At 34.6% G+C, this 19,136-nt stretch overlaps 1 protein-coding gene across 1 annotated transcript in view; it reads left to right on the top strand.

Annotated features, from left to right (window-relative positions):
- The window catches only part of ADAM2 (ADAM metallopeptidase domain 2), a 92,597-nt gene that overhangs the window by 1,475 nt on the left and 71,986 nt on the right, over positions 1 to 19,136 (top strand). Inside the window, exons 2-5 of the mRNA XM_045821797.1 lie at positions 3,037 to 3,115; positions 10,316 to 10,392; positions 10,798 to 10,963; positions 17,113 to 17,169. Of these exons, the coding sequence (XP_045677753.1) occupies positions 3,037 to 3,115; positions 10,316 to 10,392; positions 10,798 to 10,963; positions 17,113 to 17,169 (379 nt within the window). The remainder of the gene's footprint in view (positions 1 to 3,036; positions 3,116 to 10,315; positions 10,393 to 10,797; positions 10,964 to 17,112; positions 17,170 to 19,136) is intronic.

Consider the following 19,136-nt stretch of genomic DNA (forward strand, 5'->3'; position numbering starts at 1 on the left):
TTGGATTCATTCAGAGTTGATGTTTGTGTATTTTGTGAGCATAGGAGTCAAGATTTTATTATTTTTTCTTATTAGCATTTAATGGATCCAGCACATGCTATTAAAAAAAAAAACCTTTTCCTCACTGTACTGTAATGTAAACCTTGTCATAAATCAAATGGCTGTTTCTGAGGGATGTCCTATATTTTTTTTCTCTTCTTTTAGTTTATGGTTATTCTTGAGCCCTATTTATCAATACAAATACCACACAGAATTAATTACTACAACTCTCTAATACGTATTGATACCTTGTCTTGTTCTACATTTCTAAGATATTCTTACTTTTCTTCATCCTTTGATTTCCATATATTTTTCAAGTCAGTTTATTATTTTTCCTTTTGTACTTTTTATTTTATACTTATTTGCTTTCATTGTGTTTAATGAATCTATTATTTTATATTGCACCATTTTCTCTCTATTAAGTTTGTATACATCCTTTTACTCTTCTTTTTGTGGTTTCTGTAGATTAATATATTAACTCCTGAGTTATTGAATCTAATACACACTTTTGCTTTTACCAATTACCCTATATTATTAGAACATTTAAACTTTAATTCCACTTGTTTTTATCTACCTTTTCATTATTTTTTTATGTGTCATAGTCCTGCATACCTTTAAAACCCAAAGAGAGATTACTATTATTTTTAGTAAACTTAATATTCCTTTATATGTAACCATAAATTTACCCACTCTGGTGCTCTTCACTTCTTCTTGCATTTCTGTTTTTATCTGTAGTTGACGTCCCTGTATCAGGAATTCTTTGTATTTCTATCACACATCTGCTTCTTTTTTAATTATGTTTGTTTGTATTCATTGTTAAATCTTTACTTAATCTTATTCTTAGGAATGCTTTTGCTGGAATAAATTTTAGGATGACTTTTAAAAGTGACTTTAGTTCTTTTAAATTATTATTTCATTGTCTTCCAGTTTTATTTCTATTGACATGGTGGCTTTCTGTCTTATTGTTGTTTCTTTGAAGGTAATATTTTTTCTTTATCCTTTGACACTGGTTTATTTTAATTTTCATCAGTCTTTTAAAAATATTTGTATGTAACTTTTCTTTTTTTTACTATGCTTGAATTACATAGAGCATGTTGATTCTGTATTATCAATTTTGAAAAAATATTTGCTTTTATTTTCAAAGATTTTAAATGTTTTTAACATCTTGGACATCTGCATCACTTCTGAAATTTGGCAAATGTTTTACAGGAAAGGGAGTTATGTATTTAATACATTTCAAATGTTCAATATTTTTATTTCAGCCTACATAAACCCCTAAATATCTGCTTGTGTCTAAGCCTCCAAATAATTAGTGACTTTCTCCTTGGGACAAACATGGACAAGCATCGATATTTGGGTTCTTCCTTTCTCTGCCAAAAAACAGTGCCTGCATATCACCAGCTAAATTTCTTCATAGGGCTTTCAGTTTAGAATTTATGTGTTCCCTGGAGTCCCACTTCACTGTGGGTCATTTTCTTTTTTGTCATGACAAGAGGACAAAAATCTTTGCTCTGATTGTCAGTGGCTTGGTTTTTGGACAAGTTGCTTCAACAAATCCAGACTGCCATGCCAGTCTCCATCTTTATATTATAGTTGCTCGGGAAAATGAAAATGGGATACTTACACCTACCTTTCTCTTTATAGAGCTTTATAAGCATATTTTCCTTATATTTAAAAAGATTGTATTTATTTATTTAGAGAGAGGGGAAGACAGGGAGAGAAACCTCAATGTGAGAGAGAAATGTTGATCTGTTGCTTCTCATATTGGCCTCAACCAAAGCCCGATCAGCAACCCAGGTACATGCTCTAATCAGGGATACCCATGACCTTTCACTTTGTAGGACAATATCCAACAAACTGAGCCACACTGGTCAGGTCTCTTCTCACATTTACAAATATTATATTTTAATGTAAGCTGGCCATCTAATCTATTGAATTTTTGTTTTATTAGTTCAGTATTTATTGACCATTTGCTATTTCCTAAGTACTTGAGATACATTAGTAAACAAAGTGGATATGAATCTCTCAGTTTATATTGTTAGCAGATGATTCTAATAATGATATAATAAATAAATACAGGATCTGGCAAAATAATGCCACTTTGTTATTAAAAATTCTTTTATTATGGCCCTGGCTGGTGTAGCTCAGTGGATTGAGCACAGGCCTGCAAACCAAAGCATCACCAGTTTGATTCCCAGTCAGGACATATGCCTGGGTTGCAGGCCACATCCCCAGTATGGGGTGTGCAAGAGGCAACCACACATTGATGTTTCAGTCCCTCTCTTTCTCCCTCTCTTCCCCATCTCTCTAAAATAAATAAATAAAATCTTTTAAAAAATTCTTTTATTAAAAAATCATAGGTATGTAATTCTGTAACATAACAATATCACACTCAAGCATACCATATGACATTTTAGATGAAATGTTCACATTAAAACTGTAAGTTATTATACCCATATCATTATCCTACCAACCACACTCAAGCAGGTGTTACTTTTCCTGGTCCCTGTAAATTAGGAAGAGTGTTAAAATGCTTGAGCAAATATATAGAACAAAGTGAAAAATATCTTTGGAAATCCAATGCTTGTTGATAGAGAAAGTTACATTTTTTATAAATTTATCAAGATGAGCTTCACTGTGAAGTTGATATATAAGAAAGACTTGAAGTATATGAGCCAATGAGCCATGCTGGAGAACATTCCAGGAAGGGGCAACATCTTGTGCAAATGCCCTGAGGCAATAGATTGCCTGTTATATTAAAAAAAACAACAACAACAACAGAAAGATGGTACAACAGCAGAGTGAGTGAGGGGAGGACTGGAAACTCAGAACTTGAGTAAAGCAAGAACAAAATCAGAGACTAAATCTCTTTGTTTTCCCCTCACCTTCTCCCTCTGCTTATCTACCTATTTATAAGAAATATAACAAAATAAATATCTTTTCAAAATAAGCTTAGGAAACAAATTTTCCATTAAATACTTTTCATCTATTTTACAGAGCTTTTTTACCTCATAATTTTAGAATTTATGGTTATAATGGCACAGGACATATGAAACCTTTTGAACAAGAGATTCAGGTATGGTTTTTATTGTCTGTTCTACCTTTGTTATGTAAGTTTCTGTGATCGCCTTACTTAGGGTCCATTTGTTGCTGGAATACAAGGGGTTAAAGTTATGTTTTGTTTTGGAATAAATTTAACCATTTCTTTTTGATGATGTGTCCTGAGTAAGCCTTATTACACAGACAATTATCCAAATCAAAAATGGTTGTGCTGTTTTTAAGCTATTATTTCATGTTGATTTACATGTACATACTTATATGGCCAAAGGGTTGACTATATTGAGACATACTTAAAATGAAAAAGCATGACTTAGGTTAGGAAAGCTAAATCTGGAAAGAAGAGGAGAATCCAAAGACTTTTCTGAAGTATTTTTAGGGACTAAGTAAATAAACATGGAATTTTTATGTATATTTAAGTATACGAGGTCTGTCGGGAAAAAGTCCAGCTATTGTTAATATAACAAGAACTATTTGCACAACATTGATGTAATCTGGCAGCCAAGGAGAGTAGACTGGAATGTGCATGTGTGAACAATGATGACTTCACTGTACTAGTCAGTGGGGGTGGTAGATGCCATTGAATGAGCATGTGTACAGTGTGGCCATTGTATTCAAAATGACTGAGCGAGTAGAAAACAAATCTGCATCCAATTTTGTGTTAAGCTTAAACATTCCTCCATGGAAACTATTCCCATGATTCAGAAGGCTTTCAGGGATGATGCAATGAGTGCAGCACAAATAAAATTGTGACACAAATGCTTCAAAGGTGGTTGAGAATTTGTTAAAAGTGATCCATGTTCTGGAAGGCCTGCAACAAGCAGAACACCTGAGAATGCTGAACGTGTACAGGCTGTAATCCACAAAGATTGGCGACTGACAGTGTGAGAACTAGAAGCTGATCTGGGGATTCCAAAAACTACTGTGTCTGAGATTTTGACATAGAATTGGGATTAAATGTGTCTTTGAAGAGACTGAGGCATCATTGTCCTGTGTACGATGTTTCTTGTATCTTGTGTCTTCTTCAATAAACGTCTCTATTTTTCATATTACATGGCTGAATACTTTCTGGACAGACCTTGTCATATATTAAATTTTCATATATTGGGAGAACTTGTAGCTTCATTTTCTAATGTCTGTAATTTATTGGAAAAAATAATAGAGAAGAGTTCATACAATTGCATGAGTTTCCCATGCCTGAAATACCATTTTCCTTTTTACCTTTGCCCTACCCTGCAAACTTCTATTTTTTTATTCTGTTTGCATTATTGATTTCTATGTTGGGACTCTACCAGTACTTTGAAATTAAAACATTTTTATAGAAACTAAGCTTTTAACAGAATAAATAATAGAGATTGTGAATAATTGCTTTAAATTTTCTGAATAGACTAGGCAAATATATGAATTATCTATGGAGTAGTTTCTAGAGCTATATAAATAATGCATAGTCAAACCATGTTATTGTTAGGGTGGTCAGTGACACAGGCTATAAAATAATTCACAAAGAGAAGAAAAGGCAGACAGCAAAGTTTTATTCACTTTCCCAGGGGGAAAAGGGGTATGCTCTGGAGAAATACACCCAGCAGCAAAATGTAGGGGTATTGAGCTTTTATTACATTATTGGGGTAGTTGTACAGCAAGATGTTTCAGTTGGTTTGTTCAGGCTACATCTTGTTCTGATGTTATCTTTGGATGAGGGCTTGGGTTTTGTAGTCTAGCACATCTGGTTTTGTAAGATGTGACCTCTGCACCTTCAGGGTGCTTCAGTAATTTTCTAGTCCTGAGGATAGAGGCTCATAAAACAAAAGTCAGACAAGCTATCTCTGGCAAACAGGGCCAGTAAAAGAAGTTTTGCCCTATTAGTTATGACATACATACACAAATGTGTGTGTGTGTGTGTGTATAAGAGGGAAGAGAATTAGAATCAGAGAGACAAAGAGATACATAAGCACAATATCCCATACCTGAATTTTATATAATTTTGCTGTACCTAACACCTAATTCTACTTCCTGTCTCTCAGGAGATAACCAGGAAAGACAAATGTATAATTAAAATGACAAAGCAAAGAATGCTTTATTAGTAATCTGAATGAAATGAGTTGTTGAATATTGGCCTCAAATGTAATGAATGCAGTCATGTGCCACATAATGATGTTCCAGTCAATGATGGACCACCTGTGCTATGGTGGTCCCGTAAGATTATAATGGAGAAAAAATCCTAATACCTAGTGATACTATAGCCATTGTGATGTTGTAGAACAACACATTACTCACATATTTGTGGTGATGCTAGTGTAAACAGACCTACTGCACTGCCAGTTATACAAAAGTATAGCACATACAATTATGCACAATACATAATACTGAAATCAGAAAAGTTGGCATTTGTGCTATCTGTCACCACTGGGACCAATAAGTAGAGACAGGGATTGAATCTTTATCGGTGCTTTACTCAGATGTCCAGAAATCTGAGAAAATGATGCACTATGTACCCTAAAAGATTGTCTTACATTCCATTTCAAGCCAATGTTTTTTATAAGAAAGAAAAAAAGTGTAGGTAAGGGGTTTGGAATTCAGGAAAAAAGGTTAATCAGATAAAAGCTGCAATCTGTCCATTTCTCTAACATCCTTTCATCTGCTGATAGTCTTTAGCTGTTTATTCATTTTTCCTTAGGATAGGTTGTCTTTTCAACCATTTCCAGAGAACTTAAGTGATTGTTTACTCATAATTTTTACTTGTTTTGCTAGGGAGCAGATTTGTGGAGCTCCTCATTCTGTCACACCAGAAGTCAATTCTCCATATCTTCTTTATTAAAGAATATTTTTTCTAGTGTCACAGGTTTGATTCCCAGCCAGGGTACATGCCTGGGTTGCAGGCCATAACCCCCAGCAACTGCACATTGATGTTTCTCTCTATCTCCCTCCCTTCCCTCCCTAAAAAATAAATAAAATCTTAAAAAAAAAGAATATTTTTTCTTAATACATAATTCTGTGTGCCAGAGCTCTTTCTCCTTAGCATTTTATTCTTTCATTGTATCCTGGCTCTATGTCTATGTCTGTCTATACATATATCTGTATCTATCTATCAATCTATCTCTATCTACCTATAGAGAGAGAGAGAAAGAGAAAGAGAAATATTATTGTTTGTATTATTATTTCTCTGAAAGTTATGTGCTACATTTCTTTGGTTTATTTAAAGGTTTCTCTCTTTATTTTTGGTTTCCATCAGTTTGTTATGAGGCACTCAGTTCCTTATAGCTTGTGGAAACGAAAATAAGCAAAAGCTATTTATTCAGAGTTGGCCATTGCCAGGGAGCCAGCCACTGTCACTTGCTGTTACTGGGAGCCAACAATTTCCCATGAGTCCACCTGTCTGTGTGCACTAGCCCACAATCAGGAGTTTGCAGTATAGAAAGAAAAACAATAGTTCAATATTATATTAGCTAATTTGGAAATGGGGAACTTATACTTCTAAAAACCCAACTCAAAAGTTAGATGTTATCTTTAGCCAGCCAAAGGTCTGGACCATGTGCCCATTAGGTCCCTACTACTATCTTCTGCTGCCTTAGGGTCTACTTATTATCTGGGGGAAAGGCTAGGTCTCTGAGGAGTCTATCTATCTATTTATCATCTATCTATCTATCTATCTATCTATCAATCATCTATCTAGATAGATGATATCTATCTATCTATCTATCATCTATCTATCTATCTATCTATGTGAGAGGGAAGGGTATGATTTCTAGAGCTAGGATTTAAAACTAAATTTAATAAAATCATAAGGATCATTGATTTTAATACTCTAAAACAGGCAGAAGGTGAGAAAGCTTCATAGAGTAAGGAAAAAAAGAAAACTTCAGGTATGCCCCATTTGGAAGTGGGTAGGCTTGAAACTGGAAAAGGCACTGGAGCTTGTGCTGCCTGTCATCTGCCAAACCCAATAAGCAGAGACAGAAATTGAATCTTTATGGGCATATTCAGATGGCCAGTGGTCTGAGAAGGCAGCAGGTTCACACCCTAAAAAAACCGTTTTACATTCTCTTTCCAGGTCAAAGTTTTTATAACAGGGAATAAACAAGGTGTGGTGAGGTGTTTTGAAATGCAGGGAGAATTAGGTGAAAGAAACCGCAGCAATCTCTTCCTGGGCGGTTAGCTGTTCCCAGGGGGAGGCAGTCATCTATCTCTCTCTGAACACAATGGCCTGGGTACCTCCACTTGTCCCCAGGTGGTAATCTTTAGCAGTGCCCCAGGAGGTCGGCTGTTTCTCCCATGAGCCAGGATGTGCCTTATCTGTAGTTTCTGAAACAAAAGCTTTAACATATGCATTATTTACTAGGCTTATAACTATTTACCTTAAACCAAAAGTTTCTAATTCTTGAGACCCCTGTCAGGCTGAGAAAGCTATAGGTAGGCTAACAAGAAGCAAAGCATCCTGTGTATTTGTTTAGGGATATGTACTCAGCTCTCTCTGGTTGGTCTCAGGTTGGAAGCACAGACAAAATTTAAGTAAACTAAAAATTTTTAATTAAGTCTTATTTACTTCATATGTTATTGTTTAGCTTCCTGTATTGTTACTAGAGACAGCAATATGGCTTCCTACAATGTCTGACTGTAGCAAGCTGGCTTCCTGGGCTTCCTCTTGTCTGTAAGGGTGTTGACTGATTTCCTGGGCAGGTTGCAGTGGATTTTGTGTCAGAATTCCATTTTTATGTATGACCTAGCCATTGTCTATTTGTATATTCAGTGTCTCAACCTATAAATTGTTCTATCTAAATATATTTGGGGAAATTTTGGTCATTATTTAAAAATATTTTGTACCTCTTTTCTCTTTTTATTCCTCTGGGAGTTAAATTAAACATGTTAGATAACATTATCCCACATATTGCAGCAGATATGTTCAATTTTTAAAGGTTCTTTTCTCTTAGTTTTCTTTTAAATTTGATGATTTCTATAAGTCTATATGTTATTTTATTTTTTTACTTTTTTGCCTTCTCCAGTGTACAGTGAAACCGATTCAGTGTGTTACATTTTAAAATTATTTTTTTTCTAGAATTCAGGGTTTAGAATTTTATAAACTTTATTTCTCTGCTGAATTTCCTAATTGCTTTCTTATTATGCCAAAGTTTACCTTTTGTTTTAGATCACACTTTTATATCTGCTTTAAACCTTTTTTTTTTTACTAAGGCAAAATCTTGAGTTATTTCAGAATCAGTTCCTTTTTTTTTCATTTTTCTCTGGACTATGAGCCACATGCACATATTTAATATCTTAAAATCATACTGGCTATATTCAATGATACATTCTAGAGTAATGAACTTTAGGTTTCATTACTCTAGAATGTATCATTCTTATTCCACCAGACAATTAACTTTGCTGGAGCCACTTTCAAAACTCTACCTTTCTGTGTCCAGAAACAGCCAATATGTCTTCTCAATTTTTCTAGATTTTCTGGCCTTAGTTTCTGCTACACTACTTGTGATCTCTTTCACATATTCTCAGTTTAGATGTAAAATAAGAACTACATCTAAGTTCATAGCCCACATTTTGGGACCTTGCTCTGTTCTGCCTTCTTTTCTTGGCTATTGTACCTCAATTTCTAGGAACCTGAAAATGTAATCACTAAGATTGTTTTGTTGTTGTTGTTGTTGTTTGTTTTTGTTAATTGATTTGAGAGAGACAGAGAGACAGAAAGAGAAACATATATTTGTTGTTTCACTTACTTATGAATTCATTGGTTGATTCTTGTATGTGTCCTGATGGTGATTGAATCTGCAACCTTGGTGTATTGGGATGATAATATAACCAACTGAGCAGCCCAGCCTAAGCAAATGTTGGTTTTTTCTTTATTTTTTAAAATTTTATTTTAATTGTTGTTCAAGTAGTTTTCTGACTTTTACTCCCATCCCATCACAACCCCCACAGCCCTCCCCACCTCCCTCCCATTTCCACCCCCTCCCTAGTTTTTGCCCATGTGTCCTTTATATTTGTTCCTGCAAACCCTTCCCTTTTTCCCCTGAAATTCCCTCCCATCTCCCCTGTGGTCACTATCAGCCTGTTCTCTATTTCAGTGTCTCTGGTTATATTTTGCTTGTTTCTTTGTTTTGTTGTTTAGGTTCCTGTTAAAAGGTGAGATCATATGGTATATACCTTTTACTGTCTGGTTTATTTCACTTAGCATAATGCTTTCCAGTTCCATCCATGCTGTTGCAAAGGGTGGGGGCTCCTTCTTTCTTTCTGCTGCATAGAATTCCATTGTGTAAATGTAGCATAGTTTTTTGATCCATTTATTTACTGATGGGCACCTAGGTTGCTTCCAGCACTTGGCTATTGTAAATTGTGCTGCTATGAATATTGGGGTGCATAGGTTCTTTTGGATTGGTGTTTCAGGGTTCTTAGGATATAATTTTAGCAGTGGAACTGCTGGGTCAAAAAGCAGTTCCATTTTTAGTTTTCTGAGAAAATTCCATACTGTTTTCCACAGTGGTTTTAACAGTCTGCAATCCCACCAACAGTGTACTAGGGTTCTCTTTTTTCCACAACCTCTCCAACACTTGTTGTTTGCTGCTTTGTTTATGATGGCCATTCTGACTGGTGTGAAGTGGTATCTCATTGCAGTTTTTGCCTTAGAGCATTAGCTACCTTGTGCTGTACTGCCTTGGGAGTGCCCTCAGGTGAAAACTAATGCAAATCTCCATAAATACCATGTTTTTCTTTCTAGTATTGATTGCTTTCTCTTACCTTTTCCTACCAGCTTTCATAGTTGGAGCTCAAAATTATTTTTCAGAGTTTATATTTCTTGCAATTGGTAGGAGGGTTAATCCAATGCAAGCTGTGATGCTGTTACACTCAAATAGTTTTAGAAATAAAAGTTTGTCTTTTTGAATTTGTTTGGCTTTGTTTTTGTAAAAGTAAGCCTGAAGAGTATGAAAAAAATTGCTTTTTTATGATTTTTTCCTTGATCCTAAAGACCCAGAATCACATATTTAATTTATAACAGGAAAATAATATGAAAATGTATTAATTCTTTGTGAACCCGGGGGGGAAATTTATTGGATAATTGAGTCAAATGCTCATCTAATAATCCTATAAATTTGTTTTGGAAACAATGAGTATTTGAAGTATATGCACCAATTAGCATTTGTTTTAAATATTTGGGAATAGTACCTTTAACATGAGTTAGTCTAATAGAGATAAGTGTACTTTATCTTTTATTTTTCAGAATTTTTGCTACTACCAAGGGTATATTGAAGGTTATCCAGATTCCATGGTGATCCTCAGCACATGTACTGGACTCAGGTTGTGATATATAATTTTATATCTACAAAGTGGAATATTATTTTAGAAATAATTTTTTAATTTATAAATTATATTTAGAAGTTCTAATGTGAGGCATGCCTTATTGTGGAAAACAATCTTTGGAAAAACATGGTATGGAAATTCTTGTAATGTCCTACCCTTATTCTGAATTAAGACTTTTGCTATGTTTGGAGGCCATGAAATATTGATACCTAGGCAAATCCCAATAGCACTACTATTTCATGCCACTCAGTAAGTTTATGGTGAGGAATTTTTTCCTAATTTACTGCCTAAGATTAAGATTGAAAATTATCTACATACTATTAAACAAAAACCTGACTAAATGGCATATTATATATATTATATATATTATATATATATTTAAATGTATTCTGAAATCTGTAGGGGCTTACTACAGTTTGAAAATGTAAGCTATGGAATTGAGCCCTTGGAGCCTTCATTTGGTTTTGAGCATGTGATTTATCAAGTACAACATAAGAATGAAGGTGCTTCTTTATACGCTGAGGATATTAAGCCAAGAGAAATGCCCTATAAAATACAAAGTATAGAGGTAGGTGATTGAGCAACTATATGATTATTACTATTCATCAATATAAATAATGTATTTTATATGATAAAATATTTACATGAATGCACATGATTGATAGATAGATGTGCAAGATGTACCAGAAATTTTGTGGCTTTTATTGTAAGCCTTAAAACTTTTCATTCAAATTTCTAGGACTACAAGCTGGCATTTTTCACTGTTAGGGGCATATTTTCCCCCTGTTCCTAGACCATTATTGTCTTCTGATTAACTCCTTTCTCCAGATCTGTTATATCAAAATTATGACATAATAAATACAAGTACCACCACATAAATATGGAAGATAATTCCTGAGGACGATCACCGGGGTCTTTTAAGGCAGCTGCCTTAGGCACAGCCATTATATTTCCCTCAAGATGCACAGTTAATTTCCTTATACAGGGACAGAGAAGCTACTTTTGCTGGCAAAGAAGACTCCAGAATGTGGGGTTTTAGTGACCCCAGATTCATCAGAGCTTTCACATATGTCCCCATTCCATTTTCAGTATCTCATTTTTTTCCCAATTAATATCATCACTTGAACAGTAGACACTCCATGATATTGAAAATTTAATATATATTGTATGATTCATCTACTCATAGAATGAGATTCTGGGTTTGGTTTTCAGTCAGCTCTGATCTGCATCTACAGTAGTGGAGTTTTTATTTTTTTAAAGGTATATATTTCTTGAGAGAATCAGAACCAAAAGGATATATGTAAACATGTGTGTATGTGAATATATGTATGTATGTATGTGTATATATACACATATACCCACACTCATACACACGCATTAATATATATATATGTATACAAGAATTGTGATCCAGTCAAGTTGATAGATAAAATTAACCATCTCACCAGGGCTACAAAATCTATTTCTATATTTCTGTCATAAGTTTCATGGTTTAATCTCTTTCATTTTGATATATGATTCAACTGAAGTTAATTTTTATATGGGGTGATGCAAGATTCTAAATTCATTGTTCTTCATATGGATATCTAATGTTCCCAACACCACTTGTTAAAAAGACTATTTTTTGTTTCACTGCATTGTCATTGCCTTTTTTTCAAAGATCAGTTGATCATAAATGTTAGTAACTATTTCCACAATTGCAATTACATCCTATTGATCTTTATGCTTACTCTTATGCCAGAACCATACTTTTTGGGTTTTTTTACTACTATACCTTTGAAGTAGGTTTTGAAATTAGTAAGTGTGCATTCTTCTTTCTTCAGCATTGTTCTAGCTATTCTTATTAATATGAGTATCCAAATTAATTTTAAAATTTATGTCATTTTTTTAAAAAAATTATGTCAATTTCCTAAAAAAGCCATCTGATTGTGTTGATTCTGTAGATGTATTTGGGGAATGTTGCCAATTAACAATATTAACTCTTCCTATCTGTGGACATTGGATAGCTCTTTGGTTTTAGATTTTCTTTAATATTTTTCTGTATTGTTTTGCCTAGTTCAGTTTTCAAGTCATCAAGTAAACTTATTTTGTTAAAATTATTTCTACAAGTTTTATTATTTATTATTATATATTGCACATGTAATTTTTATTTAAAATTTGCATTTCTCATTATTAGTGTTTGGAAATGATCAGTCTTTGTATACTGATTTTATATTCTGCAGACTTTTTGAAATTGTTTATTAGTTTTTTATTGAACTCTGATTTTCTGTGTAGAAGGTCATGTCACTTTGAATAAAGACAGTTTATATTCTTCCTTTTCAATTAGGATAACTTGCCATTTTTTTTTGTTGCCTAATTGTCCTGGTTAGCACCTCCAGTATACTTTTTGAAAAAGTGAGAAGAGATATCCCCATCTTGCCCTAATCTTAGGAGGAAAGGGTTCAGTCTATTAAGTATAATGTTAATGGTGAAATAAAATTAAACCTCCTTAGAATTTTCAACTCACTTTACTCTCCAGTAAAACTCTTCTTCTCATTCCATCTCACTTTTTTTTTACTTTTCCTTATACACTTACATTTAGATATTGATATTCTGTTTTTTAATATATTTTATTGATTATGCTATTATAGTTGTCCCATTTTTCCTCCCTTTATTCCCCTGTGCCCTGCATTACCCCTTCCACATGCATTATCCCCCTTAGTCCATGTCCATGGGTCGTACATGCAAGTTCTTTGGCTTCTCCATTTCCTATACTATTCTTAACCTCCCCCTATCTATTTTTTACCAACCATTTATACTTCTTATTCCCTATACCTTTTCCCCCATTACCCTCCTCCTCCTCACCGCTGATAACCCTCCATGTTATCTCTATTTCTATGATTCTGTTCCTGTTCTAATTGTTTGTTTAGTTCATTTTTGTTTCTGTTTTTTTAGGTCCAGTTGTTGATAGTTGTAAGATTGTTGTCATTTTACTGTTCATATTTTTGATCATCTTTTTCTTAGATAGAACCCTTTAACATTTTGTATAATAAGGACTTGGTGATGATCAACTCCTTTAACTTGACATTATCTGGGAAGTGCTTTATCTGCCCTTTCATTCTAAATGATAGCTTTGTTGGATAGAGTAATCTTGGATGTAGGTCCTTGCCTTTCATGACTTTGAATACTTCTTTCCTGCCTCTTCTTCTCTGAAGATTTTCTTTTGAGAAATAAGCTGATAGTCTTACAGCAACTCCTTTGTAGGTAACTGTCTCCTTTTCTCTTGCTGCTCTTAAGATTCCTTACCTTTAATCTTGGGTAATGTAATTATGATGTGCCTTGGTGTGTGCTTCCTTGGGTCCAACTTCTTTGGGACTCTGAGCTTCCTGGACTTCCTGGAAGTCTATTTCCTTTGCCAGATTGCAGAAGTTCTCCATCATTTGTTCAAATAAATTTTCCACTTCTTGCTCTTCCTTTTCTCCTTCTAGCACCTTTATGATTTGGATGTTGGGAGATTTAAAGTTGTCCTGGAGTTTCCTAAGCCTCTCTTTGTTTTTTTGAATTTGTGTTTCTTCATTTTGTGCTGGTTGAATATTTATTTCTTCTTTCTGGTCCAAATCACTGATTTAAGTCTTGGATTCCTTCCCTTCACAGTTGGTTCCCTGTACATTTTCCTTTATTTCATTTTGCATAGCCTTCACTTTTTCCTCTATTTTGCAACCATACTCAACCATTTCTGTGAGTATCCTGAATATCAGTTTTTTCACCTCTGCATCTGATAGGTTGGCTCTCTTCATTGCTTAGTTCTATTTTTGGAACTTTGATCTGTTCTTTCATTAGGGCTATATATATATTATATATATATATACACACACACACACACATACACACACACATATGTATATGTATGTATGTATATACATATATACATACATATATACATACATATGTATGTATATGTATATATGTACATATGTATATATGTATGTATATATGTATATATGTATATGTATATATACACACACATATACATATATACAAAGTACATATGTGTGTGGGGGGGTTTGTATCTGCACAGCTGTTATGTAGTAAGGAGCAAAGCCTTAGGCATTTGCCAGGGTGGGGCAACCCACATCACTGCATATGTGGGGAAGGGGTCCGAGAGGGAACAATGCTGCTTGCTCAACTCTCAGCTGGCTTTCAGTCACTTCCTCTGTTACCCATAAGCAAACTGGTCCCTTCTGGTGCTGATTCCCTAGTGGGTGGGCTTGTGTAGGTTCTAGGACCCTGTGGGACTCTCAAGTGACCTCTCCTGTGAGGCAGGGAGTTTCTCCCACCGCCTCAACCCTCACAGATTTTTTCAGTCAGAGGTTTTGAGGCCCTGCTGCCCCGAGCTGGAACGCTGGATTGCAAGGTCTGTCTCACTCTCCAGTTGTTCCTCCCAGTTGTTCTGCATGTGAATGTGGGACTGCCAGGTCCACCAGCCATCGCCTCACCTGCCCCTGTTCTCCAGCCTCTACCTTGCCATGGGTCCTCCCCACCCTGGTTGCCTGTTTCCACCCCTCCTACCAGTCTGGATCAATGTTTCTTCTTTAACTCCTTGCATGTTGGACTTCCATACAGTTTGTATTTCTGACAGTTCTGGTTGTCTTTTGTTTTTAAATTTGTTGTTGTCTTTCTTTTGATTGTGCAAAGAGGCAAAGTACATCCATCTATGCCTCCATCTTGGCCAGAAGTCCCCTCCAATTCTTTAATATTTATTAGACCAAAGCAAACTTTACTGCAGTCAAAGTTATATTTATTTATATAATACATATCTAAGCATTTTGTCTTCTTCTATAGCCATATTCTGTTACTCCATAAGATGGCTTTTGAGGTCATGTGAAATATACCATCTGCTCATCTTCCAACAGCTTTCCTGAAAAATGCATCCTTGTCATAAATTTATTCGGCTAATATAAATAGTTTATTTTTCCCATAAAAGTTTATTATTCATTAAATGAATTAATAAACAAGGACAAACAAGGATTACTTCAGTGAATGTTAGACAACTAACACATGTGGGTTAAAATGAAGAAATAACTTTGAACTCTTCATCCATTAATACATTGTTTATCTCAACTGATTTAAGCGATTATGTTTATCCTCCTGTAAAGTAGTGTTATTTCCTTGTTTAGGGACTTTAATGAAAGGATGGAGTCCTATAACTAAACTATCATGAAACATTTGGTGTTTAATTTTGAATAGAAATGATAAAAAATAACAGACCATAGCAGGATTTCATCCGTATTTTTTTAACAAAACCTTGAAATTTCCAAGGCTTGGGCCAAGAAACAGAATATTAAAGTGGGGAAAAATGAGTGATCAATCAGCCTTAAACTTGTTTAACTGATCTTTCTCAACTTTTTCTTTTAAATTCGTATAACCATCACTTTTCTGATCTCTACCTCTATTAAATCCCATATTTCTTATTCTCTCTTTAATGTTCCACTTACTATATTAAGGATGATGGTTTTAAGAAACTATAGTTATTTTTTAAGGACCAATTGGTTGATTGATTCATCTATGTGAGGTGGAAAGAGAGGGAGAAAGAAGAGAGAGACACTGATGTGAAAGAGAAACATCCAATGGCTGCCTCCCATATGCACTCTGACTGAGAAGTGACTCTGTAACCCAGGCATGTACCTTGACTGGGAATCGAACCGGTGGTCTTTTGCTTTGTGCCACAATGCCTAACCAACTGAGCCACACCAGTCAGGGTTAAAATGGTATAGTTTTAAACTTTAATGTAAGAAATAAAATAATGCAGACATTAAAATAAACACAATGTTATAAAAGTTTCCTCAATTTCTTACATTTTATCCTCTTTTTCTGCTTCTAAATATTTATCCATTTTTTGTAGATAGTATGCTATTTTAGTAACAAGATATTTTGAGTTATCTATACTATAGTCTTAAAGAGTTTGCAAAGTCTGTCTTACAAGTTTTTCCTAGTGCATTCCTCTTAGATAATCTTCATGTAAAAATAACTATGAAAATAAACTAATATTGCCTTATAGTAAATACAATAATTCTTTCTTTATCCCCATTTTTGGCAGAGTTGAAGTCTCATAAATGATATACCAGAGTTTAAATCTCATCTGGGCTCATATTTTGGCCTAACCTAACCACTATAATTTAGGTGGATGACATCATACCCAGAATTTATACTTTGAGATATCTATTGCACAGTTTAAGAAAGTCAGTCATTTTGATTCTCTGTTGCTCACCTTTTTCTGAGGTGATTTATACAAGGATTAACTTTATTCTTCAGATGAAATATCACCCCTCTAAACACAGAGATGGGTTCTTACACATTCAGCATCATAGATAAAACCATACCACATATAAGACATAATCACAGCATTAAGCAAACAAAAATTCACACCTTTTGTAATGGGAATCAATGGAAAAGCTTTATTCAGAAAAGTGAATAATATAAATAGCTTAAAACCAATGAGAATATGGAGAATGGAAGGTAAAGGAAAGTTGTTTTCTGAGTAAATTAAATGGTTGACCAGCTGTAAAAGAGGTGACAAAGGAAATACTCAGCAAATGATTCTTTGGTACCTAGTTTTGCTTATATTATCTGATTCTATTTTTATGTGTGAAATTGAATCTTTCAACATTGAATTAATGAAGTAGTGATAAGCACTAAATATTTAAGTAATTCTTTAATTTTCATGTGGATTTTTTTCAGCCACTTACAGAGTTCTCTCAGTATATAGAAATGCATGTTGTAGTTGAAAAAAATTTGGTAAGTATATTCTGATTCATTTGCTTTATGTCAATTTGTACTAGTAATTATTTGTTTCTTCAAATAATCTCTTTTTCTCGGACTCCAATAATTCATATATTGCTTCTGCATAATGATATTTTACAAATCCCTTTTTTTCCTTTCTGGTCCTTAGACTCCATAACTTAAACTGTCTACTCTTCAAGTTTACTGATTCTTTACCCTGCCTGTTCAAATCTGTTGTTGAATCTTTCCAGTGAATTTTCAATTCAATTATTGCATTTTATAGCTCCAGAATTTATTTAATTTCTTTTTATTTCTGTATTTGTATAGATATTCTCATTTTGTTTATATGTTTTTTCCCGATTTCCCTTAGTGTTTTCCTTCAGCTCTTTGAGCATACTCTAGACATACTTTAAAGACTGTCTGGTACCCTGCATTTCTGCAAGGGTGGTTTCTCCCTATTTATCTTGTCCCTTTAGGACATGTTTGTTTATTTGTTTGTTTGTTCACCTTGTGTTGACTCAATGTTTCTGTTTCTCCTGCAAAACTCACATCAAAACCTACTATAATGTGATGCTATTTGGAGGGTGGGGCTTTTGGGAATGGCTTAAGTCATTGAAGTGGAGCTATTGTCAAGGATGTTAGAGACCTTGTAAAAGTGATCCAGAAAGTTCCCTCACCCTTCTGCTATCTGAGGACACAAGAAGAAGCTAGCAAGATGACCATTTATGAGCCAGCATGAGGGTTTTCAGCAGACACTAAATCTGCTGGAGCCTCTGTCTTAGGCATTATAGTTTCCTGAACTGAGAGAGATAAATGTTCATTTTTTAACATTTTATATTATTATAATATTTTTGCTATAACACATCAAACAAAGGAATCTGGTGCTTTTTGTTGAAAATTCAGCATTTGAAAAAAATAAACACCTCTTGCAGTTTTTGCAGATTGGCCCTGCGCAGGGCAGTCCTTAATTGATGAGTTGGCCTTGCTCACAATTTAGGGGTCAGCTGAGGGGAAGTTTAGGATGTTCTCAGGTCTTTTCTAAGCATGTGTCCTGATGAGCTTTCTTAACTTCGCCATCTACAAGGCTGCTTTTGAATATCTTGATTTTCCAAAGAGTCTCACCCCAGGTTCTCCTCAGGGCTTTAAACGATCTGTTGTCTGTCTTCACCTGCAATCTCCTGCCCCAGACATCTGACTATCTGTCATCCCCCTGAAAATTTCACAAGTAATGGCTTTTCCTTTATGATACCTGAAATCTGACTTAAGTAAGTTAGATCCCAGCCTTTCATGCGACCTTTAGACAGGTTAGAACATTCCAAGTAAGACATGCTCTGCAATCCCTGATTTGATGGAAGAAACTGGGAATGGGTTGCAGTCTCCTCCAGAGTAAACCATGTGACACTGGAGAAGGGAGCAGGGTGAGGGAAAGTTCGAGTACCACAAAATTTCCTGCCATTTTGCTTGGAGTTGGCTGGTCCACAGGGTGTCTCACCTGTCATGTCTCATCTCTATTCCATGTGGCAGAAAGCAACTCTGTACATTTTTTTTTTACATGCTAGTGGTGTTAGGGCTCTCCAAACCACTGAGTGGTAAGTGAAAGTAAAGGCCTAGGATATTACTGCAGATTACTATAGACCTTATAAACACTGTACACTTAGGCTACACTAAATTCACAAAACAATGCAAGGTTATGGCAAACCAAGAGAAAATGATCCAGTTAAGGGACACTGTAAATATGAGATGTCCAAGGCTGCTGCTGCTGGCAGAATAGACACACCGTTTTATAGCAAACTTTTTATAAGTAGAAAGAGTATATCCTACAATAATGATAAAAATATATAATATATACGTAGACCAGTAACATATTTATTATCATTATCAAGTATTATGTACTGTATATATAATTGTATTTGCTATACTTTTACACAACTGGCAGTACAGTAAGTTTGTTTATAGAAGCATTGTTACAAACATGAGAGTAG

This window comes from Phyllostomus hastatus, unplaced genomic scaffold (genome assembly GCF_019186645.2).
Source record: "Phyllostomus hastatus isolate PE091 unplaced genomic scaffold, TTU_PhHast_1.1 phas_scaffold_46, whole genome shotgun sequence".
NCBI lineage: Eukaryota > Metazoa > Chordata > Mammalia > Chiroptera > Phyllostomidae > Phyllostomus > Phyllostomus hastatus.